Source organism: Primulina tabacum, chromosome 10 (assembly GCF_025594145.1).
Source record: "Primulina tabacum isolate GXHZ01 chromosome 10, ASM2559414v2, whole genome shotgun sequence".
Classification (NCBI taxonomy): Eukaryota; Viridiplantae; Streptophyta; class Magnoliopsida; order Lamiales; family Gesneriaceae; genus Primulina; species Primulina tabacum.
In genome coordinates, this window is record NC_134559.1 from 3,369,328 (window position 1) to 3,387,049 (window position 17,722).

Here is a 17,722-nt window from a genome sequence, read left to right on the forward strand (position 1 = left end):
AACATGAAAATTGTTTAAGATATTGTGTTTAAAATTTAATTCGGTTAATTTTTTTTTTTTTTTTTATGTTGGAGGTTTTGTCATCATCGGATCTGGAACCAATTTCAACTCGCATTCAAAAAAGAAAGAAAAAACTTCTTGTTTTATTTTTCAAGTAAACAATGACTTTTCGAACTTGTTGAAAAGTATTCTCTTTTGTTTTGTTTGGAATGGACACGGTAGCTTATTTCATGCCCAACTTTTCTAACTGCACGTGCCATTCGTATATTGTTTAAACTTTAAAATAAAACAAAATTTCTGCACTGTGGAACGGAAATTGAAAGGTTTATACTTTATATCATGTGGATTTATGATATTCGATAGATTCAGCCTCAGCCGTTAAAATGATCTGTCTCCAGAAACCTTTTTTTTTTTTTACAATACAAATTCATACCTTCATCTTTGGCCATATCAAACAAGAATTTACATGAAAATAACATATGCTTATTAATCAGTAGCACAAGACTAGAGAGGAAGAGCTATAAATAATATATATATATATATATATATATATATATTACCAAGGTTGCCTGAGCATGGCCATCCACACACAGTAAGCACAAACAATTTTCTGCGACATATACACATACACTGCAAAAGAAAGGCTCATCAAAGTTATATCTTTCCAATCACCCTTTTGCTTTGGTCTCATATGATCTCTCAATCCCTCTCCAAATTTCTTGATACCCGAAAAACTCAGCTCAAAAATACCCTTTTCTTCGATCTTTTCCATGCTTCTTTTCTGATCATTAAAGGGATCAGTGGGATCACTATTTTGGCAAGAGAATATGACTAATCTTCTTGAATTTTTTCTGGGAATCAGATCTGCTTTGTGTCCGAAGAGGCTTAAATGGCCAATTGTAAGGGCTGCCATGGAATTGAAAAGACTTGTTTGTGATTGGAGAAAACTTAGAATTAATTCAAGTCGAACGGATATGGTAGAATGGGTGAAGGGATGGGTAATGAAGATAGCTTTGAATCTTTGAGAAGAAAAAGTTAAAGGTGGTGGGACATTTATTTCCCTTTTGGACAAAATAACGTGTATGGTTTTTTCCTCTTTTCCTTCTTACACAACCACGATATTTATAATTTAAGACCAAAACATGTGATAAAAATCAAGAACAGATTAAAATACTTTAGGAGGAAAAATAAAGGATAGTTTGGTCTGAATACAAAGGCGTGTCTTGACTCTTCGAGTTGCTACGTGCCCTGTAGAGACTAGAGAAAATGAAAATTATAAGTATATTTTAATGAAATTCGAAATTAGATATTTTGATTTTAAATAGTTAAAATTCGAAGAGTTGAATATATTCAATGTTATATAGGTATATTTAAATTGAGATATTTAATTGAATTTGATTTGAGATATTTATGTTATATATTTATAATAAAATTGAATTATTTTTTAATCAAAATTCTATCTCGAAACATTTATGTTATATTACATATATTCAACTGAAATCATTAAAATATTGTTTTGGAAATATTGTTTTTGGTATCAAGTTATTAAATCAACGCGACTTTGATAACATTTAATAATTAGTGACATATTTTTCAAAAAATATATTTTTTTATCGATGATATCATCTCAATTTTTGAAATATAATTTTGGTTGAGAAAATATAATATTTCTATATTTTACAAACTTATATATATATATATATATATATAATATTTTGGAGAGTTTCCTTCACGCTAAAAACTACTTGTTTAACACGGTTTCTCCTTGTAAACCTCCATTTTCTTATTTCCTTTTCAACGTGGGATAAACCAGATATCACTAATTATATCCGACAACTTCTGTCTTTTGCTGATTTTTAGGCATATTCAGACGAGGATAATAATCTTATATCTTCAAATTAATTTCTTTATCATTGTATCCTATATATCAATTGAGTGAAATTATCAATAAAAAATAAATAAAGATTTAAAAATCACATATTATTTTTTCCACCAAAATTTTAAGAATAAATAAATATTATTTAAAAATTAAAAAGAATAGTTATTTATTAGATGAATAAATTTTGATTTAAATTTTATTTATTTGTGAAAAAATGTTAAAAAATATTAATAGTAAAGTTTGATTAAAATATTAAAAATCACATATTATTTTTTCTACCAAAAGTTTAAAAATAAATAATTATATTTTAAAAAGTAAAAAAGAATAGTTATTTATTAGATGAATAAATTTTGATTAAAATTCTTATTTATTTGTGAAAACATGTTAAAAAATATTTATACTAAAGTTTGATTAAAATACATAATAATAATAATAATAATAATAATAATAATAATAATAATTTACGAACCGTCATCGTAAAAGTTCACGATAACAATGTAAACTAAAAGTTGCTATGTAAAAAGTTTATATTTGATTAATATTTTAGAGAATGGTAAAAACTTAATATATAAAAATAGCACAAAACTCAAAAATATAATTGAAATTAAATGAAATAATAATGTAGAAATTTAAATATAGTTTATATTTTAAGAGAAATCAAATTCAAATTTAAATTTAAAAAAATCAAAAATACTTCACATTTAATAATATATTTTTTATTAAACATTTAATATTAAATATATTACGCGAATACTATCAAATTAATGATGTTTTAAAATCGTATTAAAAAAAAACGAAAGGCGAAAAATTACAATTTAAATGTGCTCGATTTTTAAAAACATCGTCCTTGGAAACATTTAAGGTCCTATGTTTAGAATGGTAAATACAATTTGTCCTTGTTTGTTAAACCCAAAGAAATTCTAGTGCTGCCATTTTTCAAAAAAATATGTAATATCAGATATTTTTTTGTTTTTGTAAGTGTTTTCTCCAGTGATTGAAACTTGATATGATTTAATTTCTGAAATCATGTTAAGTTCATATCAATCCAAAATCGAGTTCGATACTGTCTTATTTATATTTATGATGCAGTGATATAAACATATTTCTATATTAAAAAACAAATATAGGTCATATATAGAAACAAACATTTGTTATTCTTTTATTTTCTCATCTACTACACACACATTATTATTATTATTATTATTTGAGTAGATCTCTCGTGAGACAGTCTCACGAATCTTTATTTGTGAGACGTGTTAACCCTACCGATATTCACAATAAAAAGTAATACTCTTAGCATAAGAAGTAATACTTTTTCATGGATGATCCAAATAAGATATCTGTCTCACAAAATACGATCCCGTGAGACCGTCTCACACAAGTTTTGGTCTTATTATTGTTGTTGTTGTTTTGCGACCAATAATAAAAATATACAAAACTTAATTCATTGATTGCACAATCAATTCAGTGGTGCTGCCGAGCAGATTTCCTTTCGACAGGTAATTTATTAACAATTATGCGACTTTAATATAACGCGTTAATATTTACATTTCTTTAAGAATCATCACATGCATCATTTATTTGTTGTCAATAATCTGTAATCATTTTGAAATGAATTATATATTTCCATGTCAATTTTAATTAATAATTCGTCAATTAAAATTATGAAAATTCAAATTCGAATATAAATATAATAAAATAAATAATCTTCTGTTCAATTCGATTATTTCCTTAATAATAGAATCTTATTCAGGAGCAGTTATCACATGAGAGCCGAACTCAATTATGAACCCTTGGCGTGATACCTCTCATGCTTTTTGCAATATTCACGAAAACTCACTGTGAGACGGTCTCACGGACGAATATTTTATTTAAGTCATTATAAAAAATTATTACTTTTTTATAAATATGAACAGAGACGACCCATCTCACGAATAAGGATGCATGATACCATCTCACGAAAATATTTTTAAATTTCAATAACAACTGAACCCCTCAAGTCCTCCTATGCACATGCACATCATTATTAATTTTTTTGTTTGTTTCAGTCTTCGATGAGAACATGTGAAATCATAAAAAAGGTAGAAATAAGTCTCTTTTGGTCTATTTGGAAAATAAAATGAAATTACCCATAAAATATTGCATTGATCCAGGAGAAAGGTTGGCTCTGATTTCTAAAACAGACAAGCCATCATCGCTTTACTGCATCACCCTCACCCATTCAGATTCAAGAATTAGTTTTTTCTTTCGAAAATAAAGAACTAAATTAATTAGCTTTGAATACCAATTTGTTTTTTTTTTTTTTTTGTTTTTATTAGAAGATCAACCAACGTTATTCATACATTAGCTAAAGACGTTGTCTCTTTATCTAATCTCGAAGCCTCGGTGTTATGTAATTCACCATATAATGTTACCTGATTTGGTTTTATATATATATATATATATATATATATATATATATGTGTGTGCTGTTCTATAAAAAAAATAAACTAAATTGATATCAATGTAAAGTTTTTATATATTAACGTAAAATGTAGTAAACACGTGTACATAATGCATTCGACCATCTTCACAAGCTAGCTCTATAACTACAGTCCTTGAGGCATTGTACCAGACCGGTTCTGCTTCCTCTGCATTTCTTTATTGTGCTTTCTGTGGGAAAAAATGGTGAAATTTCACTTCTTGCTTACTCTCTACTTTCTCTACACAGTTTCTGCTCTTGTCCCACCACCTCCTTCAGAAGGTATGCTAACTACTTGCGTTTGTATTTTTGAGTCCGATGTGTTTGTATAGATGTAGATCTTTGATACTGCATTGTTATTGACCATTCTTAAAATGAACATTTCGTTCAAAAGATATGATCTTTTTGAAATCTTACTCATCGGTATCTTATGGGATATGCTCTGTTGGATGGATAGAGTTTCGAATCTCTTATTTTTGGCCTTTTCTAATGATTCTAAGTTGGTGTGTTAAGGTGAGTGGTCAGTGGAGCGGTTTTCTTGCGTTCCAACTCAGCTTAGTGCTGGAATAGGTTCACTTGTTTGAATTAATTTTTGAAGTATGAAATATCAGTGTTATGATATGTATGTTAAGTAGCATTAAATACATATATAAATCTCATGAAAGCCACTGTTCAGGATAATATGAATCTAAAACTGAGCTAATTAGCCAGCTGCCGAAGCTCCTCCTACTTTATTTGGAGCTTGGTGAACTCAAAATCAATTTTTTTCCTCTCCAACGAACACTTATTTATGTACCTGGTTCAAGAAATAGGTACAAAATTGATTATACTCAAGCTTAAAATCCATTTTTTGACGTTGTTCCAGGACTCCTCCCTAATGGCAACTTTGAGGAAACACCAAAGCCAACTGATATCAACAAAACTGTCCTGAAAGGCAAATTCTCACTCCCAAAATGGGAAATCAATGGCCTGGTTGAGTACATCTCCGGCGGTCCTCAGCCTGGAGGGATGTACTTCGCTGTTGCTCACGGCATCCATGCCGTGCGCCTTGGGAACGAGGCCTCGATATCCCAAACTATCCCTGTAAAAAATGGCTCGTTTTATGCGCTCACATTTGGTGCATCAAGAACTTGTGCACAAGAGGAGGTGTTGAGAGTTTCTGTGTACCCTCAAACAGGGGATCTTCCCTTGCAAACTCTGTATGCTAGTAATGGTGGTGATATTTATGGCTGGGGATTCAGGGCTAATTCCAATTTCGCTAAGGTGTCTTTTGAGAATCCTGGGAAACAAGAGAATCCAGCTTGTGGCCCTTTGTTGGATGTTGTTGCCATTAAAGAGCTTTCTCCTCCAGGCTTCACTAAAGGTTATATTTTGTCGAATTCTAGTAGTTTATTTCTTGATCTAAATTCATATATGCTGAGCGGTTGAAATTATTACAATTAGAGTTCTCCAATCAAGCTAAAATGTCTGGTATTCTCAATTCAAGTTCGAGTTCGAAATTTATTAAGCAAGCTCGAGCTTGGCTCCTAATGTGGAAAAAAAAACAGCACTCTTGCTTCAGTTTGACTGAAATTAGACTGTAAATCTTTATGATCGAGTTGGATGTTAGTTCTCTTGGATTAGTGCTCGAGTTATAATCGGATTCACAAGTTTAATTACCTATTTATTATATTCATTAATAAAACATTAATAAAGCTCATAAAATTAGCTAGCGGTAAGCAAGCAAACCTGTCATATGACATGCATGTTGGATTTCATATGGCCATTGAACTTGAGTAGCCCTCTGTAATTTTCTACAGCTAACCTCGTTAAGAATCATGGCTTTGAGGAGGGTCCTCGTCTTTTGATCAACTCTTCAAATGGCGTCCTCCTTCCGCCCAAGCAAGAAGATGTCACTTCCCCACTTCCTGGCTGGATCATTGAGTCGCTCAAGGCTGTGAAGTTCATAGATTCCAAGCATTTCAACGTCCCATTCGGACAAGCTGCGGTGGAACTTCTAGCAGGAAGAGAGAGTGCCATTGCACAAGTAATCAGAACAGTTCCAAAAAAAGTCTACACTCTCACCTTCTCTGTTGGCGATGCAAAGAATGGGTGCCACGGATCCATGTTGGTCGAAGCATTTGCTGCCAAATCTTCCATGAAAGCTCCCTTCCAATCTGAAGGGAAGGGCAAGTTCAAGACCTACAATTTCCAGTTCACGGCTATTTTGAACCGGACGAGATTAACATTTTTCAGCTCGTATTACCATACAAAGATCGATGACTTTGGAACCCTTTGCGGCCCAGTTCTTGACGAAGTTTGCGTTTTTCCAGCTTCTAAGATTTAATATATATGTAATGGGGTTCTAATATCGCGTATCTGTATTTGCACAAACTATGAAGATTTTTGTTCTTCATTAATATAAGAGATGTAGGCCGAGGATGATCCACTATGTAGCATGCTTCTTTTGCCCGTCTCCCGTGCCTTCATGTCTTTTTCCACATTTGTTTCTGAATCTAAATCCGTAACGTTTCTGGAAAAAATGAAGTGAAGTGGAGTAGTATTTATATGAATGTTATAATACTCGAAAGCGCACACAAAAAAAAAAAAAGAACCAACAATAGGAAGCTACAAAAAAACACAGCAACATCTACAGGTTTGATCTCGATGTAATACATGATTGGGATTTACAAATTTCACGTTTCCTCGAAATTTCTGTGAATTAGGAAAATCTTGTGGTTTGGTTTTGGGTTTGGGAAAAATAGATATAGTTGAACTCGCCCTGGTAGCATACCTGAAAATGACTATTCAAATAGTCAATAGTCACAGAAATATATTTTTTTTGGCAAATTTTTGGGTTTTTATATAAGTCAATCGATATATATGATTTAAAAATTAGTGAAATAAAAAAATAAATTTTTAACAAATTATAATAAAGCAGTGTGCAAAGAGACGAAATTCTCTGCTACATTTAGTACTCCAAACCATGTTACATTTTGTTCAAACTAGTATTTTATACATAAATATAAAATATTGATAATAAAATCCACACATAAAAAATGCAAGTGTTTTTACTTCTAGCTTAAAACTCACTAGCAACAGACGCTTTTCTGTGTATAGTAAATACACTAGCTATAATCTAATTGTTTCACCAGCTGCTTAGCTGCTTCTGGATCTTTGAATTATGAGAGGACCTCCCACCTTTGTCTTTGTAAGTGTTTCTTGAACTTATAACCTTCCTTCTCCCACGAGCCGATTGAATTGCATGTTTTCGTTGTTTATTTAGACGTTTTATCAGTTCCGGGTTTTTGCTATCATTCTCTTCTTCTTCTTCAGAACCATTATCACATCCAGCTTGTGTTTCAATCCTAGCATCATTCTCGGGATTGGCCGGTCCATCTTCCCTAGGCTCGTGTCCAATTTGGCTATTTTCCTTGCAAGTATCTTGAATGCAGCCAAGTTTAAGATCTCTTTCCTGCAAACACGATTTTGGGTTAACTTGCACAGTGAACGACCGATTAAATCTTGATAGCCTTCTTCAAAAAAAAAAAAAAAAAAACTTGATATATTGCTCTTATTCAGAAACAAAGCTAAATATTAATCGTCAACTTCCGTCATCACATTTCTTAATTTTTCTTTTATTTATTTAACATTTCTTAATATTTACAACAAACCTAAAGCGGTAGAATCAGAGGATCCAAAATAAATAAATAAGTGAAGAATAACCTGTCCAATCGAGCACAAGGACTCAAAATTCGATAAGCTTCCTTCACCAGCCCCTTTAATGGTGTCTCCATCATCGATTCCCTCAGAGTCTGAACTTGAATCCTTCTCAGAATCCACGACAATGAACTATAAACAACAGCAGAGACCAGAAGTTTTACAGCAGCCATAACTTAAAATATTAATACCAAAGATCATTAAATATCAATTTACCATTTGAGAGCGCAAGTACACAAGAATAAACATATCAAATCATATATTCAGCTACCTATATTTAAATGAATCAAGATCCTGTTATATTAGCTATGCTGTTCTTTCAAAACGTAATCAAAAGTCGATTTACTTCCATTTTCTCCTCGTAAAAACAACTCTAGCGCATGATAGAAATGTATTTCGTGTTAAAAAAGGAAAAAGAAACGATATATTATTAAATACTTAATAGCTTTTAATTATAATAAGCGGACTACTAGTAATCCACTTATGACAAAAAAACTAGACAAGACCCTAGCCCGATAAAAGAAATGTAGTTCTTTACTAGACAAGACCCTAGTCCGATAAAAGAAACGTAGTTCTTTAATGGAACAAGCTTCTTCATTCCCTAGAGCATATAAATTTAAACTTCATAATGCAGGGTGTCATAAATCTATTTCAATAAAACAGGTTGAATCTGAAAAAAGCCCCAGTTATCACATAACTAATGAGTATCTAACTAGTCAAAAGCAAAAGTTGTAATGCCACAATCAGAGTAACCATGCATAATGAAAGTGGGATCTCAAATGAGATATTTGGAATAGACTTTGGTCACTTGAATTCACAAGAACTTCGATAATTAGAGAGAACTGAGCCATTGAGGTTCAGCTCTGGTGATGGCCTTTGATACAGCATATTAGAAGATGTAATGTTGCCAGAGATCAATAATTAATTCAAAATTTAAAAGGAGAAATAAAAATCAATTGCCAAGGAGAGATTTTAGCACCTTCTCAATGTCATCTTGAACCTTCCTAGTAAAACCACTGGCTTCAAGTTCCTTGTCCAGGAATCCAGAAACTTTCTTTATGTCTGAAAACTGAGGCCGGCAACCTTCATCTAAGTCCACCTCTAAATCGTCATTTGCATCTTCAGTTTCATCAAAACAGAGATTGAACCTAATGGAAAATACCATAATGTAGATAACATAAGTAAGATAATTGATGAGATGGGCCATGGGGATGCATATGGTAAATGGCGCCCACTATGAAAGAATAAATATTCTAATCACAACACATTATCACAGAGAACTTGGCACAAATTTTACAGGTACATCGATCTTAGTCTGCTATTATTTTAAGAACTATGTTTTAAAAGGCCTGAAAGTACATTTATAACTTGTTTATCCGCTACTCTAGTTCTAGGTTCACAACTCACAAATACTGTCACTTACTCACTCAGTCACTTATAAGCCATCCTTAAAAAATGGCACAGAAAGCAGTTATTCCGTATCAGTCCTGCCAAAAGCACAAGGAGCACTGACTCACACAAGTGACATACGCTGACTAACCAAGATGTAATATTATAAAATCTGAATCATGAAGAAACACATATAAGTGCAAGTTGTAAAAGTTTTTCCAAGGCATTTGTGTATTGTTGCAACTTGTGTTAAGACTCATGTGTTCACTTCGTGCACTTAATCATGACTTACACAAATAAATTAAAGAATTCTTTGTGTGTACCCTAAAAAATCTCAACATTTGGGAAAAATGTATTTGTGTGCAGGGAGATTTGGTATTACATTTCCTTATACCAACGAAGGCAACACACTTGCTTGATTATTCATTCATTTGATTTTGATGGGGTTCCCCAAGCTTATTTGAATCTCATTAGAAGGATCAATTATATGGTTCACGGTCACTAAAATAAGAGTTTAGAACGAACAAAGAATAATGTACCCTTTCACATTGAAATTACATGAAATGGCATTGAGTTACTACAGAATAATAGGTATCTAGAAAATTTAGTTGCTATCCAAGTAATATGATAGTGCATTTATACAATTTCAGTGTTAGAACTCAGATATTAGCTTTTGAAAATTATCCACTGACCTCTTTCCAAAGAACTTAAAAATACATTCAATATCACGGTCAAAGTACCTGAAGGAAAAAAAAGAAGGAAATTAAATCTCAAATCTAAAATGTGCCCATGACATATACATTGTAATTAGCGTCCTTAAGTTAACAAAAAAAATTGCACAAAGAGGTAGTGTAAAAGGTAAAACATTATACATCTCCGCATTTCGATGAGAAACCGAAACCATTTGAGGAAAATCAATCATCGTGACTTTCTCATCGTCGTCAACCTAAATACAAAACACCCAAAAAAAAGAATTAGATAACGTGCATAACGTAAAAATGTAATAGAACACGGTGATTATACCTTTAAGACCGTCGAGTTTATATTTAAGAAAAAGCAAAATGAACAAAAAATGAAGTAACTCAAGCCAGAGAAACACATTGGTTTAAGATAAATCAATAAACAAAGGAAAAAAATTATGCTGAATTTAAAATATAATCTCCAGGTCCACTATGTTGAATTAAAAATATAAAAAGGAAATGTGCGCTGAAAGCCCTGCATTACTAACCATAATGTTGAATTCATTGAAATCACAGTGAATTAGCCCATGTTCTGCTAAGCGCACAATGAGACCGAGGATTGTTTCAAAAACCGTGTCTGGATTTTGAAATTGTTTGACCTGTACACTGTATGAAACAGGATCATATAGACAACTCTAATCGAACACATCACCAATTCCTTAAAAGTGATTGAAAAGGAGTAAAACTGACTGATGACACTGATTTTCTTTCTTAATTAAAGAGCATAATTTCAAGAACAATGAGAGAATGAAAACATTATGCCACATATCGAGGGAAATTAATCAGCATATGCTACAAATAAAGAACATTTAGGCGGGATAGTCGTTCCAATTCGTTAAATTCGAGTTCTAGTTGACCGGGTACACAATAAAGTTGCCTACAAATTTATACAAACTAAGAACATTTAGGTGAGCTGGCCTTTTCAATTTGGATAATTAGCCAAAAGAGAAAAATAAACTACCATGATTACATGTATTTCGTTGATCAGATCCATAGCTATTTGGAAACGCAAAAGGAAATCAAGTTTCAATTCACCGAGTACAACAATCAAGTTTGCAAACAAAATTCTAAAAACTTGAGTTTATTTGTAAGTTGTATCACCGTCCATTCACGACTTTACTATCTGATTTCAGGATTAAATCAAGTAGTTCAACTCCAACTTACAATGGAAGTAATCAGCCACAATAAATCACAGTCACAACATCCTTGGTCCAGTTTATTGTATCTCTGATCAATTCCCGCTGAAAATTAATGAAATTTCCACAAATAGCCACAAACTTAATACATATTTCCCCAGAGCTGCATTGTATACTCTTTCAGCTATAGTTGAATCACCTCCAGAGAACAAATTTTATGCTATAACTGGCAACAATGCAACATATAATTTATGTTTCTTTTAAGGTGGTATTATAACCAGAGAGAACAAGAAATGTGTATTTTGTCCCCTTTCTCATTTGGAGACAACATGAAATTAGAACATCTGGCATCAAAACATCAATTTTCATGGTGGTGATCCAGAAAACAAAATTTTTCAACACATCATATGGTCATTACAAGATAACACTTACAGTGGATAACCTTGGATGCGTGACATGATAACACAGTGCCGATTGCAATCCACAGCATGTGGAACGGGAAAGCCATGTTCATCCAAAGCCTACGGAGAATGGTACAAAGCAAACAAAACTATCTCAATGCGAATGGCAGACGCAGAACGTTAATTGTTTCTTCCAACAAAAGAACTAAATGGAAATAAAAATGATAATTAAGTATAAGCAAACCTTCATAAAGGCGAATTCTTTGAGAGCAGCTAATCGTGACAAGTACAGCCAATTATAGCTACTTCGATGTCTTAAGTAATCACGTTTCGACTTGACTGCCCTAAATGAAGTCCTGCCAAGCCTGTGTAACTTCATTACAAGAATTGTACCATCTTCTGTAGCAACCTCAAATATATCTTAACATGAGGAAAAAAATTGTTAGTGATAAAACTAGGGAAACGGTAAAACTTAAATAGAGTGCGAGGTAAATATACCAGACTCCTTCCCCACACCAATTTGACGGCCAACAGCATCAAAGACTCCACGATTAACCATTGTCTTTATGGCGAGAAAATCATAGCCCAAGTAAGTGAGCCGGAAGCCATCATCTGCCCAAGATACAACTCTGTAGAATCAGATTTTATTGAAGGAAAAAGTAAATAACATGCTGATTAATTTAGCCTCTGTAAATCATCTAGAAAGTTTATCCAACAGTTTCATTTAGGGACACAGCTTTTGAACCAAAACATCCATGTAAGAGCAAATGACTTTCAATCTGGAGACATGATCTCCTACCCACCAGAGACTCTCTTCACTCTCTCTCCCACACTCCAACCAAACAAAAGAGAGTCATATCAATACTTATGATCTGTTCCCTTTCTACATAGAAAATTTCATATTCTAACAAGTGAACTTATTCTGCATACAAGGAACCATCAGAAAGTTGAATACACGGTTCATTACTTGGCAGAGATAGAGTCCACACTCATACAAAAAAACCATCTGAAATAGAAAAAGCCATTGTGCATCTTCTGATTTTTCCCGTCTTTCTTTTGTATAAATCACCATAGCTGATGAACATTCGTTCTCTTCCTAAAATCATCACTAAGAAGCATAGCTCCTTTTGACTCAATTAAACAACAAGGCAACCTGATTGGGGAATTCACTTCCAAGAAACTTTTCATGAAGTAGAATCCATGGATCTTATTTGAGGCAACAAGAAGCGTTATGTCTAGCACGTTACCATTCTAACTGTCTTCTATTGTCCCATTTGATGGAATTCCCAGTGACCCACTCTCTGCTAAAATGAACTAACAAATGTATGAGAAAGAAATAATAAGGAAACATCCACAGATTCGATATCTATCATCAAGATAATCCCAAAAATATATGAACTTCCTGCTAAATCTCAATTGCCACAGCATCCCCAATGAGCATTCTAGAAACCGACACCACATTGCTAAGGTTTTTCAAATTTCACGATCATGCCACCCCAAGATCCATGCCCGAAGAACAAGTTAGTTGGCATTATCAACAGTCCTCCAAGCTGTATTCTCTCAAAAGAATGTCCCCAAATCCATTCCGTAAATAAGGCTTAAAAATCTGATTTTTCTTCCCAAACAGAGTAATCGTATGCATTCTTATTAAAATATTAACTTCGACTTCATATAATTCTTATTTCAGTGAACAGAAGATCTGCAGGCAACTACATATAGTAATAGTATTGTCGAAAACTTTATCAACAAATAGAACAATAATAACCTTCAAAATAAAGACACAAAGAACGAAGGGAAAAAACGAGGAAGGTACAAACATTTGGAAGAGTCGTGATGCAATAGTTTATGCTTCAGCAAATTCTTCAAAACTTTATAAGTACCCCCATGCCTATAAGAGAATACATACATAAACTCAGATTAGGCGGTAAAAAAATGGTAAAATAAACGCAATCTTTGACATATCAAACAACAATCTTGGACATATCAAACCAATAAAATAAACTTTCAACAAAAGTCACTCACTTGAGTGACGCGATTCGGTCTATCAACTCTGATGGCACAATTTCATGCTGAACGAGTAAAAACAAAACCCTCAATTAAAATTAAACAAAAAATCAATCTTACCAAGTGAAGAAAACGTTAATATGGAAAAGAAACAAACATTGCGCATGCCCATCTCGACGGCGGTGAGAACCCTAAAATCATCTTTGGAGAGATATCGCAGAGCATTCACATCCAGCTTCATCTTTTCTCACTTCGACGCTCAATTGATCAGTAGGAAAAACATAACCAAACATGCCCTCAAGCGAGAATGATGTGACCTAATGGGCTCGGGCACTACTAATATTTCGTGCCTTGGGCCTTCAATATTTTGAATTTTTTTTAAAGGGTTAATATTTTTTATTTTAATTCATAGTCAAATTATTTAATTTTTAAGTGATAATTATAATTCAAAGACTTGAATTTTTTTTTTCCTTTTTCAAATTTTTTTAATGATAATTAAAATCCATGCACTTCTTTAACTTTCCTATTTTTTATACTATTTTTTTATAAAATAAATCACAGTTTTGAATGTTTCTTTAATATTTCTTTTCAGCTATAATTTTAGTAAAGATTCACTCTTTAAAAAATAATTAAGTTTGTCAAGGGTGCATACTTTAGTTTGAAGAGTAGGTCTCTTGTGAGACGATCTCACGAATCTTTATCTGCAAGACGGGTCAGCCATACCGATACTCACAATAAAAATTAATACTCTTAGTATAAAAATTAATATTTTTTCATGGATGACCCAAATAAAATATCCGTCTCACAAAATACTACACTGTGAGACCGTCTCACACAAGTTTTTGTCTAGTTTGAAAAACCTATATCTCTGTCTTTTGAATTTTTAAAATTAAAATTAAACATGCAGTTTTTTTGGGAGAAATTATGATAGTTTTCGGAGAACAGTAATAATTATATTTTTAAATATGAAATTATTTAATACCTTGTATATTAGTTTTAATCTATTCTTGTTAATTTTCAAGTATTAATGTTTGGGTCAAATTTCAAGTATTAATTTTCATATATTCGATGTAGTTAACGTAAAATAAGAAAGATTTAAGCCAATCCAAGAAAATCCAATCGAATTATGTTACGTCTGATGTTAAATTTTTAATATCAAGATAAATTAGTTAGTCGAGCCATTGATTGCAAATAATTTTGCAACATTTATTAAAGTTATAATTATGATTGTATTAAAAACTTAAAGATCAATATTTTCGCTAAGTTCCTTTGTTAAAAAAAAATTAAGGTGATGAGGTTAGCATGGCATAGATGAGAAAAGGGGGAAGTAGAGAGAAATAAACTCAACTTCAGTAACAAGTCTTTATGTCATAAAATTATATTTTTCACTTCTTGATGCACAAAGTTTTTTTGAATTCACTTCCTATTTCATATTTTATCTCATTTTCCCTTAATTTTATTTCCTCCATTGTATCAACTTTTCTATTAATTAAATCTGAGTTGGTATATAGTCTGTATGAATTTGTGGTACTAAATCTTCGATAATGTGGTACACTTTGACACAAAAAGTGATCCTTTATAAGCCAGACGTGGTACGAAATGAGATTTTGGGTTTAGATTTTTTTTCCCTTTTAGAATAAAAAATAGTATTAACTTAGAAAGGTGAAAATAAGATATTATCTCACTAGGGAGTGTAGCTTTAAAATATAATTACTAGGGAATAAACTTCAAAAAAGTTTTAACTTTGGGTATTTCCCCTAATTTACCGATTAAAGAAACTATATTTTAGCATTTTTGATTTCTTGATGATTAAGAAAAAACTTATGACAATGTTTAATTTTTAGAGAACAATAATAGTTGATTTTTTGTTTACGCGATTTTAATAGCTTATAAATTATATTATAATTTGCTACTATTACATTTCAAGTATTAAATTTTGGTTGAAATTTTATATATAAATAGTATTGTATGATGTCACATTAACATTTTCAACACTTATCAGTATTTTTCAATGCTAAATCGGTATTTTAATGAAATACGACAACAACAAAAATTCAAAGTTATCGCACCAAAACAAAATTTTGAATATTTAGTAAATCAAAATTGAAGAACAAGTTAAGTGGACTAAAATGTTATCTTCCGATGGCATTTTTTTGCCCAGTGAAAATTGAGGAATACAATAAGTCGAGGCTCTTCTGAATCTCGAGAAAGTTTTTATGTTTCAAGCTCTCAATCATGTTCCTGAAACTTAACTCCATAAGTATAAAATTCAACCCCAAACTCTCAACTTTTTTCTTGGTCACATTAAAAAGACAGATTTCAGTGTACAAATTTAATACGTAAAAACATAACATCATATCTTGTTGTAAACGTATTTAAAAGACGAATACAAAGAATTGAAGAAATATACCTCTTATGAGGATTGTGGGTGAAGGCCTAATTAGCGCATGTAAAATCTGCACAGATGCAACATCTCTAACATCAACAAATTGGTAGTCGGGTTTTTCCGGCAAAATTATTTAGATAAGAGAACAGTAAATATTTTGTTATGTCAAAGATAGAACAAGACCAAGAGTCTCGAGGCTTATATGCAGGTCCAAAATGAAGTGAGACGAAGCATTGAGAGTTGGCTGAAGGAGAGGACCGATGGGATTCATCAATACCAAGTCAATCCCATTTTGTTCTGCATATCTCACCGCAGTTTGCTTTGCTAATATCTTTGCAAGTCAATACCATTGCTGAAAGAAACAGGCTCGCATAAAAAAAACAGATATTGTTCACAAAATATGTTGTGCTTCTTATCTCGTTTTGGTGCCAGTTAAATACGCGTATAAGATGCAGATACAAAACCTTTGTTTCTTTGCATATTTCGGGGTCCGAAAACCAGGTCTCGTCCATTATGGTACCCAGGCCACGGGGATTTTTGTTGAGCGTAACTGAAGCTATAGAAGATGTGACCACAACTCGATTGATAGATGGTGCTTTGGCGCATGACTTGAGCAAGTTAAGCGTTCCGTTCTCCGCTGGTTCCATCAGTTATTTTTAATAAATTTGTGCAAGACTGCAAGGCCACACAACATGGGGAAAACTTTCGAGATCATTCATTTATATCATTCTTCTTGAATCTGATATTTGCTGCCTAATAACTAATACGCGAATTACCATTTATACATTTTATTATGACGTTTATGTAATATAATATACTAATAATAACAAAATAGAGAAATCTGAGTAAATGGTGAATGGTGTTGACCGGTTCGGGTGGTTCACATATAACGGCGGTTTTGGGAGCTGAGATTCAGCTAAACCTTGTTTGGTTCCAACCGAAACTCGCGTCTTCTTTGTACACAAAACCCTATCTCCATGGGAATTCTGTCGTGGTTCACCAGAAAAGGCAACGGTAATGGAAGCAAGCAGGAGGAACCAGCTCCGGCCCCCAAATCGGACGCCAAAACGGTTTCGGAGGTTCCCGGCATGAACGGAGCGATAGAGGTTCGGAAACCCGACCAGCTTCTCGCTGAAATATCGGTGTTCGAGTTCGGTTCTGTCGCTGCTTCCGCTGACAAGGTGACTCTGGCAGGGTTTTGCCCCGTATCTGACGAACTCGAACCTTGCCGTTGGGAGATTCTGCCGGCAAGTGGCGCCGATGCACCACAATTTCGTGTTGTCTTTTGAATTGTTCGTGGAATGCATTTCGGAAGCCTAGATGTTGAGCTCGAGTGGGGAATTTGGGGGGATAGAGAGCTTGTTTGGGTTCCTAATGACTTCTTCTTGTAAAATTTTCTGAAAAATCTTGTTGAATGGTATAAGAACATTTTAGTTTATTTATTCTGATTGCCAATATTACCATAGAAGATTTGATTTTTTGTCTCCTTGTTACTTTTGTGCTAGCTAGACTTATGTTTTCCTTGAGATTATATCAGGGGAGGACAAGTAGTGGAAACTGGCGATTGAAAACAATCCAAAAGAATTAGTTGCATCCCAACTATTTTATGCCTTCTCTTTATCCCCGA

The 17,722-nt window shown here is 32.8% G+C and overlaps 3 protein-coding genes across 4 annotated transcripts; 2 read left to right on the plus strand and 1 right to left on the minus strand.

The window, feature by feature from the left end:
• The first annotated feature begins 4,426 nt into the window (after positions 1-4,426).
• On the plus strand, positions 4,427-6,768 carry LOC142505935 (protein TEEBE-like). The gene is made up of 3 exons (XM_075619078.1): positions 4,427-4,622; positions 5,206-5,703; positions 6,140-6,768. Exons 1-3 carry the CDS (start codon positions 4,544-4,546, stop codon positions 6,664-6,666), a joined length of 1,104 nt encoding a protein of 367 aa, XP_075475193.1. The 5' UTR covers positions 4,427-4,543; the 3' UTR covers positions 6,667-6,768.
• Positions 6,769-7,265: 497 nt separating this feature from the next.
• On the minus strand, positions 7,266-14,032 carry LOC142505313 (serine/threonine-protein kinase rio2). Of its 2 annotated transcripts, XM_075618251.1 has the most exons (12): positions 13,867-14,032; positions 13,728-13,774; positions 13,523-13,593; positions 12,204-12,317; positions 11,950-12,125; positions 11,737-11,825; positions 10,657-10,774; positions 10,301-10,374; positions 10,121-10,168; positions 9,019-9,187; positions 8,046-8,171; positions 7,266-7,794 (listed from the first exon to the last, which is right to left on the minus strand). In XM_075618251.1, exons 1-12 carry the CDS (start codon positions 13,948-13,950, stop codon positions 7,468-7,470), a joined length of 1,443 nt encoding a protein of 480 aa, XP_075474366.1. In that variant the 5' UTR covers positions 13,951-14,032; the 3' UTR covers positions 7,266-7,467. The 2 variants fall into 2 exon arrangements, with proteins under 2 accessions (XP_075474366.1, XP_075474367.1); XM_075618252.1 differs by lacking the exon at positions 13,867-14,032 and having other exon boundaries at positions 12,204-12,334; positions 13,728-13,765.
• A 2,963-nt stretch (positions 14,033-16,995) lies between these two features.
• LOC142505076 (uncharacterized) lies at positions 16,996-17,580 on the plus strand. The gene has a single exon (XM_075617893.1). It carries the CDS (start codon positions 17,073-17,075, stop codon positions 17,382-17,384), a length of 312 nt encoding a protein of 103 aa, XP_075474008.1. The 5' UTR covers positions 16,996-17,072; the 3' UTR covers positions 17,385-17,580.
• The last annotated feature ends 142 nt before the right edge of the window (positions 17,581-17,722 follow it).

Coding starts and splice junctions, on each gene's coding strand:
- LOC142505076 (XM_075617893.1), top strand. CDS start 17,073: ATGGGAATTCTGTCGTGGTTCACCAGAAAAGGCAACGGTAATGGAAGC.
- LOC142505313 (XM_075618251.1), bottom strand. CDS start 13,950: ATGAAGCTGGATGTGAATGCTCTGCGATATCTCTCCAAAGATGATTTT. Junction 13,775..13,866: donor TCGAGATGGGCATGCGCAAT/GTTTGTTTCTTT, acceptor TTACTCGTTCAG/CATGAAATTGTGCCATCAGA. Junction 9,188..10,120: donor TTTAAGTTCTTTGGAAAGAG/GTCAGTGGATAA, acceptor ATTTTCCATTAG/GTTCAATCTCTGTTTTGATG.
- LOC142505935 (XM_075619078.1), top strand. CDS start 4,544: ATGGTGAAATTTCACTTCTTGCTTACTCTCTACTTTCTCTACACAGTT. Junction 4,623..5,205: donor CCCACCACCTCCTTCAGAAG/GTATGCTAACTA, acceptor ACGTTGTTCCAG/GACTCCTCCCTAATGGCAAC. Junction 5,704..6,139: donor TCCTCCAGGCTTCACTAAAG/GTTATATTTTGT, acceptor AATTTTCTACAG/CTAACCTCGTTAAGAATCAT.